Source organism: Erythrolamprus reginae, chromosome 2, assembly GCF_031021105.1.
Source record: "Erythrolamprus reginae isolate rEryReg1 chromosome 2, rEryReg1.hap1, whole genome shotgun sequence".
In the NCBI taxonomy this organism is placed as follows: domain Eukaryota; kingdom Metazoa; phylum Chordata; class Lepidosauria; order Squamata; family Dipsadidae; genus Erythrolamprus; species Erythrolamprus reginae.
Window position 1 is genome coordinate 190,908,682 of NC_091951.1, and position 27,638 is coordinate 190,936,319.

Genomic DNA, 27,638 nt, shown 5'->3' on the forward strand with positions numbered 1-27,638 from the left:
TGTTTCTAAAAAAAGGATGGCTTATTGAGAAATTTGATCATTGAAAGGTAAGAAGATTGGGTATCAAAACTCTACTTAGGGCTGCGCAGTTTCCCAAATCAATTATACGCTCCTCCTTTGCCTTAACGCCTTCTGTTCCCCAAAGGGAGAGAAGGGGATATTACGGAGGCAATGGCATCCACACCAAGCTTAGCAACATGAGGGCAAGGATGTCACTACAAACGCCATGACATATTTGTATTAGTCTGATACAGGTACATAAGTTGGTACAATTGCCTGATGATGTCATCACACATGCATCATCCTCCCTCTCCCCTTCTCCAGGAGAGAAAGATCTGGAAGTCAACATCTCTTTAAAGCTACATGTGTCATTCTGCTAAACAGCTTTTGGGAATTTTGGAACATGGTAGTGAATATGGGCTGAGTCAGAGAAATGAGCCAAAACTCCTGACAACCCACCTCCGCCTTGTAACGAGTCGATCCATTTGTCTGAGTGTTTTGTTTCAAAACATTGAATGGGGGTAATTGAGTTAAACCACAAGTAACACAATTAGTTTAATCTAATAGCTATGGTAGTTGGCCTAGGCACTAGGAGACGATGGGTTCACCTTTTTTTTTTTTAAATTTTAAATTGTAAATTATTAGATTTGTTATGAACTGTTTTATTGTGTTGTGAGCCGCCCCGAGTCTACAGAGAGGGGCTGCATACAAATCTAATAAATAATAATAATAATAATAATAATAATAATAATAATAATAATGAAAGCCAGCTTGGTGACTTTGGGCCAGTCACTCTCTCTCTCTCTCTCTCTCAGCCCAAACCATGCCACAGGGTTGGTTGTTATGAAGAAAACAAGAGGAGGAAGGAGTATTAGACTCCTTTATTTGCTGCCTTGAGTTAATTGTAAATAATAATAATAATAGACAGGATAAAAATCAAATAACAGATAAATAATACTAGTTCCACATACACCAGCCCGCATACAATCATGTGAAAAAAAAAAACCAATTTTGAGTTCTGTGGTTTTACATATCAGGACATAGTAAAAAATCATCTGGTCCTTAGCAGATGATTAAGATGAACTACAGTGATACCTCGTCTTACAAACGCCTCGTCATACAAACTTTTCGAGATACAAACCCGGAGTTTAAGATTTTTTTGCCTCTTCTTACAAACTATTTTCACCTTACAAACCCACCGCCGCCGCTAGAATGCTCCGCCTCCAGACTTCCGTTGCCAGCGAAGCGCTCGTTTTTGCGATGCTGGGATTCCCCTACTGGGATTTCCCTGCAGCATCGCAAAAACACAGAAGTCCGGAGGTGGGGTTTCCCATGGAGGGGAGTCTTCATGGGAAATCCCAGCAGCGCAAAAACGGGCGCTTCAGCTGGCAAAAGGGGTGAGTTTTGTGCTTGCACGCATTAATTGCTTTTCCATTGATTCCTATGGGAAACATTGTTTCATCTTACAAACTTTTCACCTTAAGAACCTCATCCTGGAACCAAATAAGTTTGTAAGACAAGGTATCACTGTATGTGGTGTTGTACATCTGAGGTTGTATTTACCTTCTTTTAAGAACTGCTAAGGACTGGATGGTATTTACTATGTTGATATGTAAAACCATAAGGGAAAGTACCTTCATTTTCATAAGACTTAGGTAAGAGATGAATAAACAAACACAGAGACTTCATTTCACACAGTAATTTTTCTCCATCATCCATTACCTTCAGATCATACTTCCGGTGTACAGTGAGTCTGTGACTGAACATGTTCCTCATGACCAGCATGTAGCTCTCCTCGTTGTCAACACTGAGCCGGTACATACCCAGGAATTGGGGCAAGAGGGTACTCCCGTGACATTTCACAATGTACTGAAAGAAAACAGTGACAAAAACATCGTAAAATGTTGTGCCAGCTCTCAAGGAGCCTAAATACTGGTGGAGGCAGTCAAAGGTTCAAGCATACTCTGTGTGGTATTCAGATCCTTTCAGAAAGCAAATACAGGCCACTGAAGCTGACTGTAGATCTGCAGGTCAGCGGTTCAAATCTCATCACCGGCTCAAGGTTGACTCAGCCTTCCATCCTTCCGAGGTGGGTAAAATGAGGACCCAGATTGTGGGGGCAATAGGCTGGCTCTGTTAAAAAGTGCTATTGCTAACATGTTGTAAGACGCCCTGAGTCTAAGGAGAAGGTCGGCATAAAAATCGAATTAAATAAATAAATAAATAAATAAATGACAGAAATCCAGTTTCCAAACACCCGTGCCCCTTGGTACATATTATAAGTGCTATTAAAGGCAATAATAAACATTACTATTAATAAATAATAAACTAATAAAGATTCCCTGCAAATTTCGGATTCAGATTTTGAACACAAGTGTAAAAGATGGAAACACATAATTCGCATCATCTTTGAAGATAACCAGACATTACTGGACCAGAGAGCTCTCTGGCTCACAATCTCCAAAGGACAAATGCACCACCTAGTGGGAGATAGTGCGTTTTTAATCACTGCTTCTCGGGAGAGTAGGCTAAATATCATTAATCTTTTCGTTTTTCTAAATGTCAAGCTTCAGAGCTTTCTGTTGAAAAATACATTTCTTGCTCCCAAGACGTGAAGCATAAGCCTAGAACACAAGTGGCTGTTCCTATTCAAATCTCAGGAATAAACAAGGAATTCCTTAGACCGTGACTAGGCGTCAGTATTTTCTATTCCATAGACAGCAGGGGGAAAAATATATGCACGGATCTGCATTTGCCTACATTTACATTCGAGTCTGCTGAGCTCAAAACTGTTTATTTTTAAGACACACGTTTTTGCTCTTCTAGGGTGCGTCAATCAGAAAATTCACACAAAAAGTGCCCCCCTTTCTCTTATACTTCTGAAACTAGGACGGTTATATTTAGTTCATAACAGAGACCACCAGGAAATCTCAATCCCAGACTAATAAATCAGGAATAAAACCCCCATAAGAAGATAACAACAAATATTATAATCATCCAGGGTTTTTATTCTTGATGTTTGCCCTGGAAAGTCAGACTGGACCTAAGAGAGATTTTATCCCTTTCCCCTTTTCTCTGCGGGGACGTGAGCTGCCACCCTAATTTAGCTCCATCGTGCATGCAAACCCAGCTGGTTTTCGGGTATCTGCTGCAGATGCCTAGGGCATGCAGGGGGTGGAGTCACACGCGCAGGGTACATACGGGGGCGAAGTTGTGCACGCATGTCCACAGGTAGGGCGCACGCGGGGTGGGTCACACACACATTGCTTTATGGGTGTGCACGCACTTTCAGTACACAGCAACAAAAAAATTTAACCATCACTGACCTAGACCCTGTTGCCCGTAAAACTACCTGATCCTTGTTAGCAATTTTTGGGGGACAGGGGTGTGTGTGATGTATATTGGACCAGGATACCTCCGAGATCGCCTCCTGCCGCACGAATCCCAGCGACCGATTAGGTCCCACAGAGTGGGCCTTCTCCGGGTCCCGTCAACTAAACAACGTCGGTTGGCGGGCCCCAGGGGAAGAGCCTTCTCTGTGGCGGCCCCGACTCTCTGGAACCAACTCCCCCCGGAGATTAGAACTGCCCCTACTCTTCCTGCCTTCCGTAAAGTTCTTAAAACCCACCTTTGCCGTCAGGCATGGGGGAACTGAAACATCTCCCCCGGGCATGTACAATTTATGTTTGGTATGTTTTTGTGTGTGCTTGTTAGTACATTGGGGTTCTTTTTTTAAAACTTTTTTAAATATTTAAATTTATTTGACTCTATTTGGATTTGTACGATTTGTTTATGCTTTGTTGTGAGCCGCCCCGAGTTCGCGGAGAGGGGCGGCATACAAATCTAAATAATAAATAAATAATAATAAAATATTTCAGGAAAAGAGAAGATCAGAATGGAAACTTTCCTTCTGTAACAAACTCCCAGTTAACCAATCCTTGGATCGAAGTTTTTTAAAAAAACTCTTTCATCTAGCTATAATCCCCCTGAAGCCCTTATGTCTGCAATTTGTCTTACCTGATGATAATGTGATAGAAGGCTGTGGACATCAGCTACGTCTTCACTAGTTATCTCTTTTATGACCACGGTTCTGTCATAAGACAGGAGAAAACGACCCCCACCCTCAGTCTCATAGGTTGGTGGGCTACGTGTCAGGGAGACCTGTAAAAAAAGAAAGAATAGACATAGCAAGGAAAATTACAAGGGAACTATGGAAACTGTTGAAAGGACCTTCATTAGAAGATGCTTCACCTAAGCAAGGCCACAGAATGCTCCTAAAGTATTCTGTCCCTTTTGACAATGCTCCTTCAATCAGCAATCTTCAAGTGTGGACCCTTTTTAGAATAGATCCCACAGTAAGGCACCGTATGAAGGATCTCTGACTGCTCTCACCCAGCTTGATTCACTCTATAATGTGAGAAACTTGACTAAGAACTATGAAACAAGGTAGGACATTGAAAACAACACTTTCTGTTTCTGGGTTAGAATTCTAATTATTCAGGTGTTCAGGCAGCTTCCAAAACAAAAGGTCACAAGGAGGGATGGGGGGACAGAAAGAGAAGCAGTAAGAATGAGACAACAAGTCATGATTAAAAGATTATAATGCACAGAACTGGAAAAATCCGCAAATACCTGACGACAATGAGATCATCAAGAAAATATACGACTGTGCAGAGATGGACAGATTGACAATGGAACTTAATAATCAAAAAGAATCGGACTATTATGAAACCTGGACAAAATGGTACCAATGGACAAAAAAAAGAAAATTAAAAGAAGCATTGAAATGAAACATCAAGAAATCTAAAAGTAATTAGAAGACAATGTCGATAGGAATGTATATACGATGTAGATTCATCTGTAAATATGACTATGTACTTGGGAAAAAAAGGAAAAAATTAATAAATATATATATTTAAAAAAAAAAGATTATAATATGAAGAAAGGCTTCATGTGCAAATTTCCCAGGGAATTTGAGAGTGGCACGAAGGCCCAGCCAGTTTCCTGTCATTCCTCCTTTAATCCTGGTCATTTCGGGCTATGCTGGGCTGCCAAAGGAGCCTTTCGGTGGCGCTTAATGAAGCTTTGACAGCCCAGAGCGAACGGAGTGTTTTCCTTTCTCCGGGCGCCTGGAGAGGAATAAACCACTTTGCTGTGGTGACTCCCTTGCACTGCCTCCCATACACCTGGTGTGAGGTTGCCTCCCAGAGAGTCTGGGAAAAGGGGGCGCTTCGCCCCGGATGAAAGGCAAAAGGGGGCACTTCGCTCCGGATGAATCAACTCGGCTTCAGCCAAACCGAGGAGTCACCACAGTGAAGGAAAGGCACCGGCTACAAAGCAAGTGAGCGAGAGGAGAGGGGAGCCCTTCAGCATGGGAAGGAAGAGGAAGCAGGTAGCAGCAACAGCCACCTTTCGGTCAAAGGAGCGGGAGATTTCCCCCCTCTCGCCCGCCTAGGTTTCTCTCTCTGACGCAGTGTATGGAAGCCAGCCTCGTGCCGGGTGCATGGGAGGCATGTGCTCCTCCTCACCGCCTCAGAGTCCCCCCCTTTTTTTTAAAGCCTTAAAGTTTTGGATTTTTTTGATTCACCTCACCTCACCTTCTTCCTTCGGCAGCGACTGTCCACCTCCTCTTCTTCCTCCTCCTCCTCCCACCCAAATTCTGAGCTTTTACTTCTTTCCTAACGAGTTTGCACGCATTATTTGCTTTTACATTGATTCCTACGGGAAAAATTGCTTCTACTTACAAACTTTTCTACTTAAGAACCTGGTCATGGAACAAATTAAGTTCTCAAGTAGAGGTACCACTGTGTTTTGATACTTTGGAAGGAGTTGAAGGAGCTTCATGTATAATCATTTTCCCTACCTTTCTCTTAACCCGGGTGTCAGCAACTCCTGGCTTCAGGGCCGCATGCGGCTCTTTAGGCCCTCTGCTGTTGCTCCCTGTCCCATCACAGGCTGGCTCTCCCCCTCCCAGCCACTCCTCACCTCGCTTGGCAAGGGAAGGGTGATGGTGGGGGATTGAGAAGCGACCTGGGCTGATTCTCTGGCACCTCACCCTTGCTGGAATTTCTTCCAGCTGTTGTTGGTGCTGGGCGTGCCTCGGTCACTTGGGGAGATGCGGAACTTGCTCTCCGCCCTGAGACACTGGCCTGACACCGGCTTTGCTAACATGGGGGCTGGTGGGTTGGAATGGGATTCGAGAGGAGGGGATGACAGAAAGGGGGACGGGTCCACAGCACCCATCCACAGCTTTAAGAAGCTCAAGGCAGCAGGAAAAGGGGGTTTGACCTGCTGAAACTCACACGTCCACCCCAGGGGTCAGGCTTGGAGAAAGCCAGAGAGTCCTCACCAAAGACATTCACTCGTCAACCAGTCTACCCCTCTCTCTGTATCTCTCTCTTTGTCTGTCTGTCTGTCTGTCTGTCTGTCTGTCTGTGTATATCGCTCACTCCCCGTCTCTGTGTCTCTTCTCTCTCTCTTAGAAAGCCATCAATCTCTTCTTAGAGCTTTTCGGTACTTTTCTTTCTTATTTTTGGAAATCCAGGCTGGCTGAGAAACAAGCGCAAGCTGCAGTGGAGACTCCCCCCACTCCTCTCCTCCTCCTTCTCCTCTCATAACCCTGTCCGACTGTGGTAGGGTTGAGAGGGTGCGCAAGAGCGGGAAGACCCTCAAATGAGTAGCCAGGCTTGAACAAAGCGTAGCAAAGGCCCATGTGGGCGGCCACTGGTTTGAAGGTTTCCCTGCTCGTAAGAACCCTCCTGGCCCTGCTACAGCTGGCCAGGGGGTCATAAAGGGGGAGGAGGAGGAGGAGGAGGGAAACCTCTGCCATGGCTCACATTCGTTCCTCAGCCAGCCCAGATTTCCAAAAAAAAGAAAGGAGTAGCCCCAAGGAGAGCTCCCTGGGCTTTACGAGAGAGTGAAAAGCTCCTTTTCTTTCTTCTTGGCAACTTTTTGGAAATCTGGGCCAGCTGAGGAAAGAGTATGAGCCTCCTCCTCTTTTCACGCGCACTCTTCCGGCCCTGCCAGAGCCAAGCAGGGGGTCGTGAGAGGAGAAAGAGGGGGTCTCCGGAGTCTTCATGCAGGAGCAAAGTGGCTCCGTACTTGCTTTTGCGCCACATCTGTGCTCTAAGCAGCCTTTGCCTCCTGCTGCTTTGGGCTGGAGGTTGTGCCTACCGCGCTTGGCCAAAGAGCCTCGAGAGGGGGGGAGGGTTAGATATGGCAAGGCGATGGCTGAAGCCTTAATGCAGGAGCAAAGCAGCCCTGTGCTTGCCTTCATGTCACATTTGCACATTCTGTTACTAGGAGTGATTGGGGCAGGGTCACATAGTCGCTTCGCGCAGTAATGGGCTCCAGGAGGTGGATGGGACCCCATCTCCCCCATTGGGAAGCACTGTGCTACACAAGTCCCTCATGGCCTTCTCCAGGTCCCGTCGACTAAGCAATGTCGTTTGGCGGGACCCAGGAGAAGAGCCTTCTCTGTGGCGGCCCCGGCCCTCTGGAACCAGCTCCCCCCAGATATCAGAGTTGCCCCCACCCTCCTTGCCTTTCGCAAGCTCCTTAAAACCCACCTCTGTCGTCAGGCATGGGGGAATTGAAATTTCCCTTCCCCCTAGGCTTATAGAATTTATACATGGTATGCTTGTATGTATGATTGGTTCTTTAAATTGGGTTTTTTTAGATTATTTTTAATATTAGATTTGTTTACATTGTCTTTTTTATTGTTGTTAGCTGCCCCGAGTCTTCGGAGAGGGGCGGCATACAAATCTAATAAATAAATAAATAAAATAAATAAACACCTCATATCAGAATGGGGGGGGCAGGGGGAAGAGATAAAGAGACACATTGGGGGGGAGACACATAGAGATACAGGGGGGAGAAATACGCGCACACACAGTTAGAGAGTGGGGAGAGAGGGAGAGACACACAGAAAGGGGAGAGAGAGACAAAGGGCGGAAAGAAGGGGGAGAGGGAGAGAGACACACAAAGAGATACATAGAGAGGGAGAGACATACACACACACACACAGACATAGATACAGAGGGGGAAGGTAGAGAGGGAGAGAGATAGACAGAGAGAAAGAGAGAGATGGATAGTGGGGGGGAAAAAGAGAGGGAGAGAAGACACACAGAGAGAGATACAGAGAGAGGGGGGAGAGAGAGGATTGTCAAAAGGATTTTGTTGCTCCTGGTGTTTTTTAACAATGGTTTTCTACCTTAATGATCATCTATGTATGCATCACTTGGGGGGGTTATGTGACTGGATAGGAGTGAATGACATTGAGTTGGCCATGCCCACCCAGGCTTTGCAGTTCCCGGTTATTTCTTTTCTGTGGGAAATGGGTCCAAATGGCTCTTTGAGCATTTAAGGTTGCAGCCCCCTGCCATATGATAGGCCACCATCATTGTTTTTACAGAGCAGGTGGCAGAATAAGACTAAGCATATGTGTCTTGCAAGTAATCCAGAACAAAGGCAACATTTCATTTGGGCCTCCTAGCTATCCTGAACTGACTCCTACTAAATGGATGAAACAACTAGTATCATGGCATTCACAAGGGTAATAAGAATTATGTATTTAGACAAGCATATCTAGAAACGCAGACACTAATTGATTAAAATAATCCACTGGTTTAACATTAAAGTAATCTGACTTTAACATTAGTTTTGCTCAGGAGAAGAGATTCGAACTAGTCTCTTCTGAGTTCTTAAACTAAAGCAAAAGTAACCTTATAAAAGAATTGTAACTGCCTGCTCTAATAACATAGACTACAATTTCTCAATTTAATTACTAGAGGAATATATACAGGTAACCCTCGACTGAACCCAAAATTTGTTAAGCGAGACATGTATTAAGTGAGTTTTGCACCATTTTACGACCTCTCTTGCAACGATTGTTAAGTGAATCACTGCAGCTGTTAAATTAGAAATGCAGTGGTGGAGTGAATCTAGCTTCCCCATTCACTTTGCTTGTCAGAAGGTTGCAAAAGGTGATCCCATGACTCCAGGATGCTGCTGATGACATAAACCTGAGTCAGTTGCCAAGTATCTGATGACTGTTCCCATGACCATAGGGATACTGCAATGGTCATGAGTCACTTCAAGTGGCCAGTAAATGAACCGTTGTAAGTTGAGGACTATTTGTAACACATTACAAAATTTGGTTTCTTAACTTTTTGGTCTTCAACCTTTGAACATCAGGCTAGTTACAGTAAAGGCAGTACAGTGTCCCCTCGCTTTTCGCGGGGGATGCGATCCGAGTCCGCCCGCGAAAGTCGAATTTCCGCAAAGTAGAGATGCGGAAGTAAATACACTATTTTTGCTATGAACAGTATCACAAGCCTTCCCTTAACACTTTAAACCCCTAAATTGCAATTTTCCATTCCCTTAGCGACCATTTAGATTATTACTCACCATGTTTATTTATTAAATTTTATTTAAAAAAATATTTATTAAAAGCAGACGAAAGTTTGGCGATGACATATGACATCATCGGGTGGGAAAAACCGTGGTACTGTATAGGGAAAAACCCCACAAAGTATTGTTTAATTAATATTTTTGAAAAAACGTGGGATAGACTTTTCACAAAGTTTGAACCCGCGAAAATCGAGGGAACACCGTAAATGCATAAAAGCTAAATCAATCAATTCACATAAAACCAAACTAATTCTACTAGACTAACAAAACATCTGCCTATGTGGTTTACACTGCTTTTATTACCAGGAAGAAATGGTAAGGTCTCACCATGTGTCCTGGTGGAAAAAGGCATTAGGCAACCCACCTCTGAAAGGGTGAGGGGTGGTCTGTGGCTAAATCTGGAGAAAAAACTGCACCCTCAGGTGTTTTAGGTACTCAAACTCTTTGGGATAAAGTGGTATCTACTTACTTGATAATCCTGATCATCAATGTTGAAGCGCTCACGAAGGTTGCGGAAAACCTGTGGGCAGTACTCCTTAAATTTGAAGTGACCAGGCAAGTTTTCCCTGCAGGAATATAAGTAACATGGTTAAATGCCAAGCCAAAGTTTAGTCTGCAAATAGAGCATAACGAGGCAGACAAAGAGGCCTGAAATAATTTAGAGGAGCAGAAAATGAATGGAATGTTTTTATTTCACTCCTTAAGTAAAAACACAGCTCATCAGTAAAGATTCTGGCCCAACCTGCTCTCTGTTGTAGTGATTCATGCACGGAGAAAAAATAATAATGTTTGTTTTCCCCATCCTGAAGTGCTACAGACCATTTCTGGCATTCAGGCCGAACCATTTCTGCTATGGAAAGAACAAGCTCGCTTTTGGAAGAACACTACTTTTATATCTCATTTGTATGAATACAAAGGCCCCACTGTTTCTTTTATCAGAAGAGCAGTCTCTCTGACAAGTGAACAAGGCTTTAAAAGGAATAGCTGCCAATTCAGTTTAGAAATCTCAGTAATCTATGGCCTTTGCTCCATAATCCTCTCACCAACAGCCGCTTCGAGCATACGGTGCAAATCTCCATTATGAGGGTTGGTTACACTACTGTTCAGGCCGAAGAATCTTCTTTTAATATAAAGCATTAAGTATCTGGCAGAAAGAGGCAAGCTCTCCTCTGTACCAGCAAATAATTTTACATGAAGATAGATTCAAAAAATGTAATATTTAGCTTTTCTAAAATGGTATTTTAAAAGATGGACTAAATCATATGTATACACAGTTGCAGTGTAAAAACCATGTCCTAATCAGATTATGTGAGAGCCAGTTTGACGTAATGGTTAAGGCAAAAGGCTAAAAGGTGGGAGACAGCGAGCTCTTGTCTCGCCTTAAGCATGAAGTCAGCTGGGTAACTTTAGGTAGGTAATTCTCTCTCAGGTCCAGGAAAGAGGCAAGACCAAACCATTCCCAAAACTCTTGTCAAGAAAACTGAAAGGAATTGTCAAGGCCGTCACTAGGAATCAGCCTCGACTCAAAGGGGAAAAACAAGAAAAAAGAAATTATGTAAATAGTTCACAATTCAAACATTTTGCAGTTAAGGCATTGAAAGTGGACGAGGCAAAAAGGAAGCTGTGACACTCCTTCAATATACCAGGGTGACTCGACAAAAAAAAAATCACACACAACACAACCCTTCCTTGGTACAAGCTGATACAGGAGATGAGCCTGTAGTCTAATGGCTAAGGTCTCTGCCTTACAAGGCAGAGGCCCCAGGTTCAAATCCCCGTAAGGGTGTGGCTACCTGATGAAGGCAAATAAGCCTGAAATAGATCTACAGCAGTCTCCTTTTTTTCATTATCAGCAAAATATGTTATACACACACACACACACACACACACACACACACTATATCTCCCTATTCATGACTTTGGCCCAGTGGCCCAGTCACTCTCTCTCTCTACCCAATTTACCTCAGAGGATTGTTGTAGGGAAAATAGGAATAGGTTATGTTCACCACCTTGAGGTATAAAACTAATAAAGGCGGGATATGAATAAATAAAGTACAGTGCTCAAACACTAATAATCACAAGCAAAATATTTTATTTTGTTTTATTTTTTTAAAACAGAAACTGGCCCCTAAAGAGGAGAAAATAATGGACTATGGACTATTAACATTTCCTGGAATTTAGTTGTTTCAATTTCCTTGTCTCTCAGTAAATCCCATTTCAGTCTAGTCACAAGTAAAGCTATATTAAAGGGCAGTAGAGGTTTGAGAAAATATAAAAGAAGGAAGTTCCAATCACAGCACAAAGGAATGGAAATGAGCAGAAGGAGATTCCAGTGAAGAAGGATCATAATCACTGAAGAGAAGCTAATATCATAATCTGGCTGGGAAAAAGACAATCCTTAACATTAGAAGCAGCAGTTAGCTGAGCGAGTCTTTCTGCTAGACTGTAGGTGGTTTATATATTTAGTTATTGTAAATAAAGTAATCTATAGAAATAGATTTATAAGCCTTAATCAATTGTAAGTCACCTATGAGTTTGGCAGCTATATAAAATTGTTTAATAATAATGTAATCTCTTTATAAAGGATAAAGAGATATACACACTCAGATGATTCTTGACAAGCTGATCTTTTCTTTAATGTACACTAAGAGCATAAGCACCGAGACAAATTCCTTGTGTGTCCAATCACACTTAACCAATAAAATTCTATTCCATTCCATTCCATTCCATGAGCATATCGTATCTGTCAACTGTTTCAGATTACAACTTCCAGGTTCCTCAACCAGCACAGTACTGGTCAGCACTAGAGAAAAATAGCTGCATTAAGAGAATCTTTCATCTTAACTGGCAAAAATATTTTTGAGAGATGTTTGTACCTGAAGCTATTTATTTATTTATTTGTTTGTTTGTTTGTTTGTTTGTTTATTTATTGGATTTGTATGCCGCCCCTCTCCGTGGACTCGGGGCGGGTAACAACAGTGATAAAACAACATGTGACAATCCAATAGTAAAACAATTAAAAACCCTTATTATAAAACCAAACATACATACAAAACATACCATGCATAAATTGTAACGGCCTAAGGGGGAAAAAATCTCAATTACCCCATGCCTGACGGCAGAGGTGGGTTTTAAGAAGCTTACGAAAGGCGAGGAGGGTGGGGGCAATTCTAATCTCTGGGGGGAGTTGGTTCCAGAGGGCCGGGGCCGCCACAGAGAAGGCTTTTCCCCTGGGTCCCGCCAAGCGGCATTGTTTAGTTGACGGGACCCGGAGAAGGCCCACTCTGTGGGACCTAACTGGTCACTGGGATTCGTGCAGCAGAAGGCGGTCCCTGAGATAATCTGGTCCGGTGCCATGAAGGGCTTCATAGGTCATAACCAATACTTTGAATTGTGACCGGAAACTGATCGGCAACCAATGCAGACTGTGGAGTGTTGGTGAGACATGGGCTATATTATTTGGGAGTAATTGGGGCTATTAATCCTTCCCATCAGGGTGATGTAGATGGACAATATTAGGCTGCATGACTTAGAAAGTTCCATGTAGGAAGCATATGCATATAGTGTGCCAAACTGACAATGCCAAGCTTAATCCCCATGTTCTAATTACTAGAACTGGAATGAGTTTTGCCCCCAAAACTGCAGTGGACCTACATTAGGATGAAATTTGGGTTGGGAAGGCCATGTATCTCTGTATCTCCAGCGTTTTCCTCACCTGTTGAAGAGATGATTGTTCACCTTTACTTTAGAACTGGCTTTGAAGTCATCGGGGAGCAGCATCACTGGCTGGGGAACTTGATTGAGTTCATTGATCTAACATGAGAAAATGGAGGTAAAACCAGACAAGGTCACATCAAACACCCCACTACAAGATTCAGTTTCAACGAGACAATTATGCTAGCTAGAGTTTGGCGAAGGGCTCGAGAGAAAAATCCCTATGTTTTTACTTTGGTATTTCTGCCTGCCAAGAGACTGCAGAACCTCCTCCAACGCTCAATTGTTTTCATTCTAGACTTGGACAACTTCAAATAGGCATTTGAAGCAGCCCGTGACCAAGATCATCAATGATGTTTTGACCTGCGGCTGAAAGCAGCCTGTCACATCATTTTCATCCAGACACGAGTTTTTAAACTTATGTAACAGCCATGCGTTAATCCCTTTTGAGACATGACTGTGTGGGGGGAAAAAGGACCAGGACCAATGAGGAATTTTTTTTATGGCAGATAAAATGTACAGTATTGCTCTTAGAGATAATGCCAGGAAAATATGGAAAACGCACCAAAAGTGTAATTGCTATCAGAGATGGGCATATAAACCTCAAATCAGCATGACCACATTGAGAAGGACAAAACAGGCTTGGCCACTTTTCTCTACAATTTCTGGTAGGAAAAAAATATGAATCAGAGAAGAATGGGCTGCAGAGAATTATAGCTATGAGGCTCCGCTCTTCATATGTTCCATTTCTAATGCCTTTGGGCAGCCACTCAAGCAGCAGAGTTAGAGCCAGAGCCAGTTTAAACCAGCCTTACAATGATATTATAACAGCTATGGTGAGCTCACATTGAACGATCTAGCATTTCTGTTTGGAGGGGGGGGAGTGAAACCTGCTCAGAATCACATTTCTCTCATAAAATGTACAAGTAGGATCCTTGAAATATACTGGGCTGCTAAAGGTACATGTATATGTATATAGGTTTAGGTGTGTATGTGTGTGTGTACATACACACACACACATTTTTCTCATATAGCCAAGTACCCCCAATTTTTCATCTACTGAGCTGACATAAATTTTAGAACTTTTTATATTGTCTTGATCTGTTAATCTGCCTAATTGAAGGGTCCGCCCAGTTTTATTATTATTATTATTATTATTATTATTATTATTATTATTAATTAGAATTGTATGCCGCCCCTCTCCGTAGACTCTGGGCGGCTTACAGCAATGATAAAAACAATATATAATGACAAATCTAATAGTTAGAATCTAAAATAACAATAATACATTTAAAAAGTCTAAAAAACAAGAAACCCCAATATATATTAAAAACAAAAAAACAACCCCCCCCCCCATAAAAACAGTCATATCATACACAGAAAACTACATAGGCAGGGGGAGATGCTTGACGGCAGAGGTGGGTTTTAAGGAGTTTACGAAAGGCAAGAAGGGCAGGGCAGTTCTAATCTCTGGAGGGAGCTAATTCCAGAGTGTTGGACCCGCCACAGAGAAGGCTCTTCCTCTGGGTCCCGCCAAACGACATTGTTTAGTTGACGGGACCTGGAGGAGACCAACTCTGTGGGGCCTAACCGGTCGCTCGGATTCGTGCAGCAGAAGGCGGTCTTGTAGATACCCTGGTCCGGTGCCATGAAGGGCTTTATAGGTGATGACCAACACTTTGAATTGTGACCGGAAACTGATTGGCAACCAATGCAGACTGCGGAGTGTTGGAGTAATATGAGCATGTTTGGGAAAGCCCATGATTGCTCTCGCAGCTGCATTCTGCAAGATCTGAAGTTTCCGAACACTCTTCAAAGGTAGCCCCATGTAGAGAGCGTTACAGTAGTCGAGCCTCAAGGTGATAAGGGCATGAGTGACTGTGAGCAGTGACTCCTGGTCCAAATAGGGCTGCAACTGGTGCACCAGGCGAACCTGGGCAAACGCCCCCCTCGCCACAGCTGAAAGATGTTTCTCTAATGTGAGCTGTGGATCGAGGAGGACACCCAAGTTGCGGACCCTCTCCAAGGGGGTCAATAATTCCCCCCCCCCAGGGTGATGGTCGGACAGATGGAATTGTCCTTGGGAGACAAAACCCACAGCCACTCCTCCATCTTATCAGGGTTGAGTTTGAGTCTGTTGACACCCATCCAGGCCCCAACAGCCTCCAGACACCGGCACATCACTTCCACTGCTTCGTTGACTGCACAAGGCAACCCAAAGTGCAAAAACCGGATTACTGTATTCTTTATTCAGCATACATTTAAGCAGCAAAATAGCAAGACAATGGAATATTCTGACAGGCTGAAGGATATCTTTGAACAATCACAGGGGTTGGAAGGATAGATTTAAAAAGTTGTTTAGGAAGTTGACTTTTAAACAATAATATTTATTTATTTTATTTATTTACTTATTAGATTTGTATGCCACCCCTCTCCCTAGACTATACATTTTGAGGATTTTCTCTCTGGCCCTGCAAGACTAAAAGATGATGCAATTCTGCCTTTCAGTACAGCTATAATGTAAACATTCATTAGTAAATTCTTCACTGATGAAAAGCTTTCAAAATAGCATGCACTTCTAAAGGATAACATTGCCATCACAGAAAACACAAACTCAGAAATATTAAGTAACAGCTGAATTGTACTTACTATGTGAGATCCTGTTAGAGCCACAGAAGATAGCTTACTTATGACTTTATAGTTCAAAATCATAGCAGGAATTGAACATTCCAAAACAAATTAGAAGCCATTAATTCAAGCTTGAATCTGCATCAGATCCCCTTAGGACTGTGCCACGTATTTATTTTTAATCAAACTACTTACTGTGCAATGTCTTGCCAACAGGAAATTATTATGTATTAAATTACTGAACCTCTGCCTCCAAAGACATCACAGCAGCATATAGGTGGGTGCTACCTAATGTTCTTGTACTAGGCATGTACTGTAGTAAAAACCTGGTTCTCTTTTGTACTTCAGTCTTCCAAAACTAGTGGTGCAAAGAGAGGTCCCCAGTTGTTCAAATAAACCAGCTGCCTTCCAGTTGTCCTCTGACAACAGAAAACTTCACTTCATGTCAGTTAACCCAGTTTCCCAACCTTGGCAACTTGAAGAGATCTGGACTTCAACTCCCAGTTGAAGTCCAGATCTCTTCAAGTTGCCAAGGTTGGGAAACACTGAGTTAACCAACTGGGATTAGCAATTTTTACACTTTGCAAATATTTTGTAAAGATCAATACTGATGTCTATTTTGCAGGGATGGATCATCTGCAAAATTCCTTTTGGATAAAAATCTGCAAAATGTAATATGCATGAGATAAAATGACTAACCAGAATAAATGGTAAATTTGAGTGAAGAAGTATTTTAATTTAGTTCACTGGTACAACAAATGAAGCTTTTTGTCATAGGACAGCTATCAGCAAGCAACTCTTAGTCTCTTAGTTATCTGACTATGAGGTAAAGCTATCGCCTCAAGCCAAGCAGAAAATGTATTTGCTCTCATGTTTTATTTATTTACTTAATTTATATCCCACTTTTATTATTTTTATAAACAACTCAAGGTGACAAACATATTCTTCCTCATATTTTCCCCACAACAACAACCCTCTGAGATGAGTTGGGCTGAGAGTGTGACTGGCCCAAAATTACCTAGCTCATTTTCATGGCTAAGGCTGGACTTGAACTCCTGGTCTCCCGGTTTCTAGTCTGGTGCCTCAACCACTACTAGATCACACTGGGTCACCAAAAATTTGTACTTCTCAAAATAATAAAATAATGTAGACATCCTTCCTGGCCGGCCAAAACGTGGACTCGAGGAAGGACGTCTTTGTGACGTCAAAGCTCCGCCCATGGAATTCCCTATTGGGATTCCCCACCTCCTTTCCAGCCTCCTGACCGGCCCAACAGCTCCACGACTCTTTTGAAAAGCTACCAGCCGGGCAGCGGGGCTTCTCAGCGTCCTCCTGAACCTGAATGCCAAACCCGAACTTGAATGCCAAACCCTCAGGAGGCCGGCTAGAAGCCCCCCGGCTGTTTCAAAAGACGATAGCCGGGCAGTGGGGCTTCTTGGCGGCCTCCCAAACACTGAATCCGGAAGTTTGGCAAAAGTTTGGGTTCGGGTGGCCGCCGAGAAGCCCCGCCGCCCGGCTGTCGCTTTTTGAAACAGCCGGAGGGCTTCTCGGCATCCTCCCGAACCCAAACTTTTGCCAAACTTCCGGGTTCGGCGTTCGGGGGGCCGGCGAGAAGCCCCCCGGCTGTTTCAAAAGATGACAGCCGGGCGGCGGGGCTTCTCGGCGGCCTCCCGAACGCCAAACCCGGAAGTTTGGCAAAGTTCGGGTTTGGCGTTCGGGTTCAGGAGGACGCCGAGAAGCCCCCCAGCTGTTTCAAAAGGTGACAGCTGGGCGGCGGGGCTTCTCGGTGGCCACCCAAACCCGAACTTTTGCCGAACTTCCGGGTTCGGCATTGGGAGAATGCTGAGAAGCGTCCGGCTGTTTCAAAAGGTGACAGCCGGTCGTCGTCGTTTTTTTTTCTTTCACGCATTAATTCATTTTACATTGGGAAACAATGTTTCATCTTACGAACTTTTCGCGTTACGAACCTCCCCTGGGAACCAATTAGGTTTGTAAGACAAGTTATTACTGTATAAAGAAGCATGATGATGATGATAATAATAATAATAATAATAATTTTTAAAAAAATTTAAAAAGGAGGTTCCATTGAGATTTGAACCCGGATCGCTGGATTCAAAGTCCAGAGTACTAACCATTACACTATAGAACCAGCAATGCTTCTGCCCTCTCTTCCAAGCAAACAAAGGGAGGTCCTTTCAACAAAAGGAGCTGGGAAATCCCACAATGGGATTCCGGGAGCAGAGCTTCGACGTCACCTAGTGTTTGGGTCTGGGTTCGGTGAACTCACCCAAAATTCACGGCAACTTCAGCCGAACTTGAACTTCGTTGGGTTTGCCCAACACTACTTACAACATGTTAGCAATAGCACTTTTTTAACAGAGCCAGCATATTGCCCCCACAATCCAGGTCCTTGTTTTACCCATCTCCGAAGGATGGAAGGCTGAGTCAACCTTGAGCTGGTGAGATTTGAACCGCTGACCTGCAGATCTACAGTCAGTTTCAGTGACATGCAGTACAGCACTCTACCTGCTGCGCCACCCCGGCTTACTATTGTAAGTCAAGGACTGCAAAGGTTGTTAGTGAGAGGAACAATGATAAGTCCCTTTTTTCAATGCCATTGTAATTTTGAACAGCCACTAAAGTAACATATGGTTGTAAATCAAGGACTGCATGCAATTAGAAGCTAATATGGCCTATTTCTAGTTCTATCAGAGGCCTAGAAGGGCTAAGTATTATAGACTTATATATACCTGGTCTATGGGAATGAGACATTGCTGAAAGAATAAAATGTTTTGGCAAAGCTGATGTGCAAAGCTAATAAGAGCCAGGAATCTCTTACCTGTCAGGCTCTTGGCTTCTACTTCAAGCGAACTTTAATCTGTTTAATGCTACCTAATCTTGGTACTTGCCCGGTTATTCTAACAGACCTGATTGGTATCTGTAATGAAATGTTATTTGATGACCTAAAACTAGTCTGTTATTATGCTAATATCCAGACACATTGGTATTATTCTTAACAGATTTCTTGGTTTTAAGACAATTTCGCATTTCCAAGTTACATTTCTTAGATGGTTATGACATACATGTCATTGTTGCTATGGTTACAAAAAAAGATCCCCTAAAGAGAACATGCCACACTCTAAAGTCATCTAGATTACAACTGCTTGCAAATAACTCATATGGAATCTGAATATATTGGTCAGTTTCCACCATATGACATTCAAGAATCTTTCCTAAGCGAGCCAGTCCAGCTAAGGAAGAGGGCACAGAGAGAAGAATCTTTTGTGGATCAGAGCATCCATTTATTTCCCATTACAGCTTTCTTAATTAGGGGAAATATTTTCAGATCTCCATGCTGTAGAGCAGTGTTTCCCAACCTTTTTTGAGCCGCGGCACATTATTCATATTTTCAAAATCCTGGGGAACATTGAACGGGGGGGGGGGGGGGGGCCCTAAAGAAAAGTTTGGACAAAAAAAAATCTCTCCCTCACTTTCGCTCTATTTCTCCCTCCCTCATTCTCTTTCTTCCCTTCTTTCTCTCTCCATCCCTCTTTCTTTCTTCCTCTCTTTTTTGTTCCCTCTCCCTCCTTCCCTCCCTCTATGTCTTTCTCTCTCCCTTGCTTTCTCTCTCTCTCTCTTGCTATCTCTTTCTTGCTTTTCTCTCTCTCTCTCTCATTCTCTTCCTTCCTCATCTCTCTTTCTTTCTTTCTCTCTCTTTATCTCTCCCCCTCTTTCTCCATCTCTCCCCCTCTTGCTCTTCTCTTTTTCTCACTTTCACTCTCTTGTTTTCTCTCTCTCTCTCTTGATTTCTCTCTTTCTCTCTTGTTTTCTTTCTCTCGTTCTCTCTCTTGCTATCTCTTTCTCTCCCCCTTTCTCTCACTTTCTCTTGTTTTCTCTCTCACACTTTCTCTCATTCTCTCTCTCTTGCTATCTCTTTCTCTACCCCCTCTTTGTCTCTCTCTCTCTTTCTCACTTTCTATCTTGCTCTCTCGCTCTCACTCTCGTTCTCAGGAGGCTAGCAAAAGTGATTTTCCCAAGGGCGCACCCGAAGCCGCGGCTGCCCCCCCTGCGCCTCTAGTCCCCTCGCGCCCCTGGCCACTCGCCGCTGCCTTCGCCGAAAGTGCTTTTGTCCCGGGCTCTCAGAGAGGGGGCTGCAGGAGAGGAGGCAAAGGCGATCTCTCTCGTTCTTCGGTGGCTGGCGAAAGTGATTTTCAATGTCGGGGGCACGGGCCGGCGTGCGCTCTCCCCCTCCCCCTGCCACATTCAAAGTAAGCCGGCAGGGGGATGGGGAGAGAGCGCACGCCGGCCCGCGCCCCCGACATTGAAAATCACTTTCGCCAGCCACCGAAGAACGAGAGAGATCGCCTTTGCCTCCTCTCCTGCAGCCCCCTCGCTGAGAGCCTGGGACAAAAGCACTTTCGGCGAAGGCAGCGGCGAGTGGCCAGGGGCGCGAGGGGACTAGAGACGCAGGGGGGGCGGCCGCGGCTTCGGGTGCGCCCTTGGAAAAGGGTGTGCGGGGGCGTTTTGGTGTGCGCTGGCGCAGGCGTGCGCGGCCTGGCACCCTCCTGCTCCCACCGCCCTCCCCCCGGGCCCCAAAGGACATTGGTTGCCGCCCCCGCCAGGGAAGCTCCAGCTGGGTGGGGCGCGGCTGGTGCATCCGCCCTGGAGCTCTTGCCACCGCCATCCCCCGGCTACTACCTGGTGCAGCTGCTGATGGCGCCCTCCTCCTCTTGCTGCCGGTGTGAAGAATGAAGTTCTCCTTTTTCCCCCCGCCTTCCTTCTTTGGGGCCCAGCAGGAGAGCGCCAGCAACAGTGGCATCGGGCAGTAGCCGCACTGGCAGCGCCCCGCCCAGCTGGAGCTGCACTAGGAGTTTGGCGGCACACCTGACCATGTCTCGCGGCACACTAGTGTGCCGCGGCACACTGGTTGGGAAACGCTGCTGTAGAGAACCTCTCCCTTCTTAGAACTTTGAACTCATCTACTGCAAAGTATAGCTCGTAGTACCATATTATTCTGTGTATGACACACCTTTTTCCTCCCTAAATTAGGGTGTGTCTTATACTCTGAATGTAGCCCCCCCAAGCCCTAACTAGCTGCTAACAATCTTCCCAGCTCTTATCTTGCATTGTTTCTCTCTGTGAAGAATGTTTTCCAAGCCTTAAGTCTTTGCAGTTTTTTTAAATTACTCTAACTTGCTCTGAGTAAGTTTCTTTCTAGCCCTAACCTTTTCAGCCCTAACTAGATGCTAATGATGTTCCCAGCTCTTACCACCTTGCAAGATCTTTCATTGTTAATCTCTGCCAAGAATGTAGTATTCCAAATGAAATATTTTTCATTCTCTATTTGCTCCAAATGTTTTTCTCCAACTCTAACCAGGTGCTAACAATATTCCCAGCTCTTATCAGCTTGCAAGCTCTTTCACTTTCTCTGCAAAGAAGAATGTTTTCCAAGCCCTATGTCTTTGCAGGGCTTTTTCCATTGCTCCACTTGCTCAGACTTTCTTTCCAGATGCTAATGATGTTTCCAGCTTCTACTGGCTTGCAAGCTCTTTCACTGTTACTCTCAGAATAAAAAAAATTAAGCCCTTAACCAGGGGATAAAATAATGTACTGAAGCTGACCAGACTAAGGATGCTAGCCAGATGTAAGCAGATTCTTTTCCCTATCTTCCTCCCCAAAAACTAAGGTGTGTCTTATATTCCGGTGGGTCTTATACTTCAAAAAATACAGTACTTTGCCACAGCTGGCAAATTCAGGTGATATGAGGATAAAGTCTGTCCTAGTTTCCTTAATGGGAAACAATCACCACCTTTGTATAACTGCTATGAGTCAGAGAATAGGATAAGGATTCTGTTCCACTCTGCATTTTAAAACATATACTGTTTATAGTGTTCTCGATACAAAACAAGGTTCAGTTTTGTTATCTAAATGAACCAGCATTATTTCTGTTAAAAGAAGCTGATCCCAAATGGAAACCATCATCAAATGCAGGGATGTCAAACTCACATTGTCACAACAATGTCATGACGTATCAGGACTCCCACCCACCCCTCTTCGCTAAACTGGGCACAGGCGTGGCCAGCACATGACACATTTGTTATGCAGGCCGGGAGTGTGGCAGCACTAAGGAAAAACAGCCACCATTGGGTATAGAGGAAAACACAGCACCCTACAGGATTAAGACATTATTGATCTAGAAACATCATACTAGCTAAGATGTACCAGAATATTTTCAGCCAGTTTAGGGAAAGAAGCCAAGACAAAAATCAGGTTTTTTTGCAAATGCATTTTATTCAGGTTTTTGGCAGTCAAAGAAACCATGCATAAACTCAAATGCAGCAGTCAAACTCTGAAAGCACCAAAGAGCAAAACGGAAGGCAGCAAATGGCTTTTTTCCCATCAAGAGACTTAGCCTATAGCACAAAAAACAGCTTGCAACCCAGAAAAACATGCAGTAAGGCTCACGTACCAGCTACCGCCTTAATTCTGGAATCTGAATTATGCTAGCGTTGCTCATATGCTTGGGGTCATAAAACTGCTGGAATCAGAGGGGAAGGGATTAATGAAGTTTACAAAGGGCAAACAATGGAATACAGCTTTGCCTCTCTGAGGCCTGTACAAACAAAAAATACAATCACTGGTAGGCAGAAATATATGTTGTATCAGATGCCATAAGCTCCCTTCCCATTTCCTACCCATCACATGAAAAGCCTCCTTTTTTCAGAGCTTGAATGAAGCAAGAATTCAAAAAGTATAAGATTATTTATGCAACCTTGGAACTTCAGTGTTAAGATTTTTTTGCTGCCTAATCAAACAATTCTAGGTGTTCTAGAACACAGGTCACCGACCTGTGGCCCGTGAGAAAATTTTGGTGGTTCATGGAGAAATCTTGGCCCCTGGGCCAGATATGGCTGAGAGCAATTAATCCAGTCCAGGAAGAGAAAAGGAAAGCAAAGGAAGAGAAGGGATCACAGCTACAGCTCTGGAATATGACACTGACTTTCTCACCATCAGCAAGCCACCATCAAATAAGCTTCAATTATTTTGTAATAATTAACTACCTTTAATAATTTTGTTACAATTAAACAACCTTTAAAGATTTTGTTATGATTAAGTAAACATTTATGATTTTGTTATTATTAAATAAACATTTATAATTTTGTTATGTTAAATAGGTGCATTTCAATATTAATAAAATGGAAGTCCTCTGATCATTATTTTACAAATGTATTTATCTTTTTAAAAATCATATTAGTGGCCTGCAGGACTTAAAATTATGAATTTGATGGTCCGCGGGATTTAAAAGTGTGATCTTGGTGGTCCCTGAGCTCCAAAAGGTTAATATAGAATATATTAAAACATTGATAAAATCCATAAATATTACTGTTAACATCTTTAAAAAATCTGGGGCAATGGTCTCATGGGGAAATTCCCTGGTGTCAGATTCTGTCAAAAAGATGGAAGCGGCAATGAGAAACTGGCACAGCAATTCTGCATTCGGCAGCACCATCTAAATCTACTGGGTGAACCAGAACATCACATTAGCCAGTAATTTTTGTTTGCTCAGAGCATATTTATATGAACACACAATTGTGTTTTGTCCATCCAAGTCTAGGGAGGTGAACATATCATATGAATCCAGACATTTATGAAGAAGTGATAAAAGCCCATACTACTTAGTGTCTCCTTCATTTCAATAGATAGGAACAATCTCCTCCCATATGAGTCAGGACTATGATTAAGCACTATGGCATTAGTCAACTTACTAACAGGTAGACAATTTTTTTTCTCACTAGATTCTGAATCAAAGTTAAAATATATGTGCAAAATGTATTATATTTTTCAAAACAGTTATACTTCTCCCACCATGCATATAAAAGTTTGCAGCAAGAACAGAAAAAATTATGCAAGTATGTTGACAAGCATAAGACAGAATAAGACAGAACACCCCCCTAAGGGGATGCCAACAGGGATAACAATCCCATGTAATTTTTTTAGTCCTGTTATAAAAACAATAAAGTAAGAGGGCATCAGAGTAGAGAAAGCTATTCAAAGATACTCGCCATAGTAACAAGAGCTAACACCAGGTGTGGGGAGAAGCAGCAGAGGAAAGAAAAATAAGAAATCCCAAAGGTGCTTTTTCATCTTTGGATGACTTGAGCAAAAAGGAGAAAAGACAGCACACAACATTACAAGTCACACTTAACGCCTGAGCAGTTCACTGCAATCCATTTACTGAAGAGGCTTTATGCCTTCTTCTGGGATGTTTTTAGAAGCCCTCAGTCTAACTTTCAGCCCTGGGATTTCCTGGTGGTCTCCCCTCTCTAGCTGGATTGAGATCTAGTAAAAAAACCAAAAACCTCTGGTTCCGGTAACCGACCCAAATTCGACCTCGCATCACTATCCCGGGGAAACGTCTATTTGCCTTCATCTTATCCGCTCCGAAACTAACCACTCTCCCGAATACATTAAGCCACGGAGTAGGCAAAGCTGGCTCTTCTACGACTTGTGGACTTCAACTCCCAGAATTCCCGAGCCAATCATGCTAGCTCGGGAATTCTGGGAGTTGAAGTCCACAAGCCATAGAAGTAGCCACCTTTGCCTACCCCTGCACTAGGAATTCCAAGAATCGAAGGTCGGGAGGACGACCAAAACCAACAAAATAAAACAAAAACCAAGGCTTCCAGATGGGTACATATCCCGCCGTAGGAAAGAGAAACGCGGCCGGGTGAAAAAGTGCCAGGGGGAGCTCGACACGTGGGGGACGGGGGGATGGACGACCCGCCTTCTTTCTACCCAGCCACGGGACGCTGCGGAGGGAGGCGACCCAGCAAAAGAGGTGGGGCTGCCCTATATTCTCACCCACCCAACGGCCCGCCCCGCCCAGCCCAACAATCGCCGGACGAAGCCGGGTTGTTTTACCTGATGGTTGATCCCCCAAGCCAGCACGCCCAGGAGAGGGTCGGCCGAGCGTAGCACTTTCACCCGCTGCGGGACGAAGTGCTTCTTCTTGGTCTTGGTGCGCGTCCCCGGACCCACCGAGGCGGCCATCCTCGCTGCTCTGCGAATCCCACGACGAGTGGCTTACACACCCCGCCCGCCTGCTTACACACGCGCCGGCCGCTCGGACTCGACGGCAGCCGGCAACGGAAGTAAAGGCTCAGCTGATTCCCGCTGCACGTGACCACGGCGGGGAAGCTGCGTCATAAAGGAGCGGGGCCTCGGCGGTGGAAATAACTCCTTTGGACCTCCTCCGTCAGTGGCGCCCGCGGCGGCGAACATTAGCTAGCAAAAGGTGGTTGCCTAGTAGTGTGTGACGGTCGGTGTCGCGTAAAGGCCCCCGGGATAGAATTGCGCGCTTTTCTTTTTTTGTACTTTAACTCTATGGGTTAATATGGCGCTTACAGGAACACGGTGAATGAAACCATTTAAGTAGGGTCTCCGAGCTTGACCACTTTAAGACTTGTGGACTTCAACTCCCAGGAATTCTGGGAGTTGAAGTCCACAAGTCTTAAAGGGACCAAGGTTGGAGACCCCTGCTCTTGAGCGGAGGTGGGGAACTGTGGCTCTTTTGTGACCTATGGACTAACTGCCAGAATTCATGAGCTTTGCTGGCTGAGGAATTCTGGGAGTTGAAGTCCACAAGTCTTAAAGTGGCCAAGGTTGGGGACCCCTGCTCTAGAGCGGAGATGGGGAGCTGTGGCTCTTTTGTGACCTATGGACTACAACTCCCAGAATTCATGAACTTTTCTGGCTAAGGAATTCTGGGAGTTGAAGTCCACAAGTCTTGAAGTGGCCAAGGTTGGGGATCCTTGCTGTAGAGCGGAGGTGGGAAACTCGCTCTTTTGTGATCTATGGACTTCAGCTCCAGAATTCATGAGCCAGCATGGAATTCCTTGCTTGGGAATTCTGGGAGTTCAAGTTCACAGGTCACAAAAGGTCTATAGATCAAGTTCTCTCTCTCTCTCTCCCCCCCCCCATCTAGAGGAAGAGTTGGAGTGGAAAAATGGTTTGAGGACAGCGTTTAAAACTGCAGTTGAACAGAGGAGGTGGTCGTTACGCTAGGCAGGACTGTTACTTCATGTAGCCCTTCAGTCAGGAAATGTTTTCGGGAAGAGACAGAGCCACGATGCCATCAATTCCAAGCAACAGAATATACACAAGCACAGCTTTTGAGACAGTTGATGAATTCCTAATGTTTTCTTGGAAAGCGTTTTTGGAAGTGGTTTGCCTTGTCTGTTTAGAGCTGAGAGGGGGACTGGCCCAAGATGGCTTTATGACTCAGGTGGGATGCTTTAATCCAGTGGTTTTCAACCTGGGGTCAGGACCCCTTTAGGGGTCCAACAATTGTTTCACAGGGGTCACCTACAGCCATGGGAAAAGACAGATTTCCCATGGTGTTAGGAACTAAAGCTTCTATTCTGGCGCCTTGGAACATATTTTTACAATCCGACCAATCAGGCATTTACGGCGGGGGGGGGGGGGGTGTTGTCCTTCTGACTTTCCTGCCAATATGCTTAAAGCTCTGTCGGGAGAATTGGAGCTAGACTTATGGCTGGGGGTCACCACTACATGAGGAACTGTATTAAGCGGTTGCAGCATTAGAAAGGTTGAGAACCACTGTTTTAATCATTACACAAAACTGGCGTATCCATAGTTAGAGTACCATACTTATAGTTCAGTAAATATACAACTAACCTTACAAAGTTTGAGTTCTATTTTTTTTATCTGGCACAGTAGGCAGAACAAAATGACCATCTCTTTATGTATTGCTGTATATCTGTTAGAGAATGTTCCAGCCCTAACATCTAATAAAACCTAAGGCATAATAGGCCAGACTCAAAACCTATCTGGGAAAGGTGGTTGAGACCCATCAATCCAATTATTTGAACCCATACAAACAAAAAGCCTTTTTTGGGGGGAGAGGATCCTCAATTTTTAGAAGTGGAAAGGAGCCCTAAGAGAAACAAGTTTTTAAAAAAATAAATGCTAAGGAAAGCAGCCCTGCTTGTTCTTCCCTCTCCAATAATTGTATTAAATATTATATTATACAAGTTAAATTTTACACAATTACAGAATGAGGAAATACATTAAAGATTCAAAAATTAAAAGTGAAGAAAAAGGAAAAACAGAAACAAAAAGTTACACTTTCATCAATAGCAATAGAGTACAGTGAACATTAAGAACTTACCACCATCTCTTAAAATAAAACCAAACATTTTTTTTCATTCCATATCTCACCTGAGTTTCTGTAAACCCATGTATAAAACTTCAACTCTCCCGATTAAAAGTCTAATAAGGGTAATCAGAAATAAAGTATTACCAAATTGTATTTATTACATCCAATCTGAATCCTTCCTTTCCTTTCTTCAAATAATCAGCATTCAGTCCCACTTAAAAAGCAAAGATGATCAGAAATAATTCTTATCCTCCACTTCTGATCAAGAAACCATTACACATCCCCCCTCTAACAACCCATTACTTTAACTTTGGTCAAATCTTGTATTCTTTCTGCAAACAATCTTTAAATACGTCAAAGAAAGTTCTAACATCTGTCTTCTCATGCTGTCTTCTTCAGTAAAAAAAATTTCTTCGTCTTTATCAAACCTTTTGATTTTCTTGAACTCTTGAAAGCTTTCAAATATAAGTTGTATTTTTTTATAATTTGCAGTTTATAAGGATATTTTCAATTATTCCCATCTTTCTTGTTGAGATGCAAGAGGAAGGTAAGGCTAGAGGCACCAACACTTGCTAAATTCAGGTTTTTTTTCCAAAGACAGTAAATTTTGGCTCAATATGTGTGATAAAGACATGAGAGTATACTAGTCTGTGTTGCTTGTTTAACCATCTTTTATCTAGTAACGGGTTTAATTGAAGCTCTGATC

At 43.7% G+C, this 27,638-nt stretch overlaps 1 protein-coding gene across 1 annotated transcript in view; it reads right to left on the bottom strand.

Annotated features, from left to right (window-relative positions):
* Positions 1-24,931, bottom strand: part of PIP4K2C (phosphatidylinositol-5-phosphate 4-kinase type 2 gamma) — a 57,384-nt gene extending 32,453 nt beyond the window's left edge. Inside the window, exons 1-5 of the mRNA XM_070740940.1 lie at positions 24,676-24,931; positions 13,127-13,224; positions 9,881-9,977; positions 4,018-4,161; positions 1,723-1,869 (exon numbers count right to left, since the gene is read on the bottom strand). Of these exons, the coding sequence (XP_070597041.1) occupies positions 1,723-1,869; positions 4,018-4,161; positions 9,881-9,977; positions 13,127-13,224; positions 24,676-24,804 (615 nt within the window). The 5' untranslated portion in view covers positions 24,805-24,931. The remainder of the gene's footprint in view (positions 1-1,722; positions 1,870-4,017; positions 4,162-9,880; positions 9,978-13,126; positions 13,225-24,675) is intronic.
* Between the last annotated feature and the right edge of the window lie 2,707 nt (positions 24,932-27,638).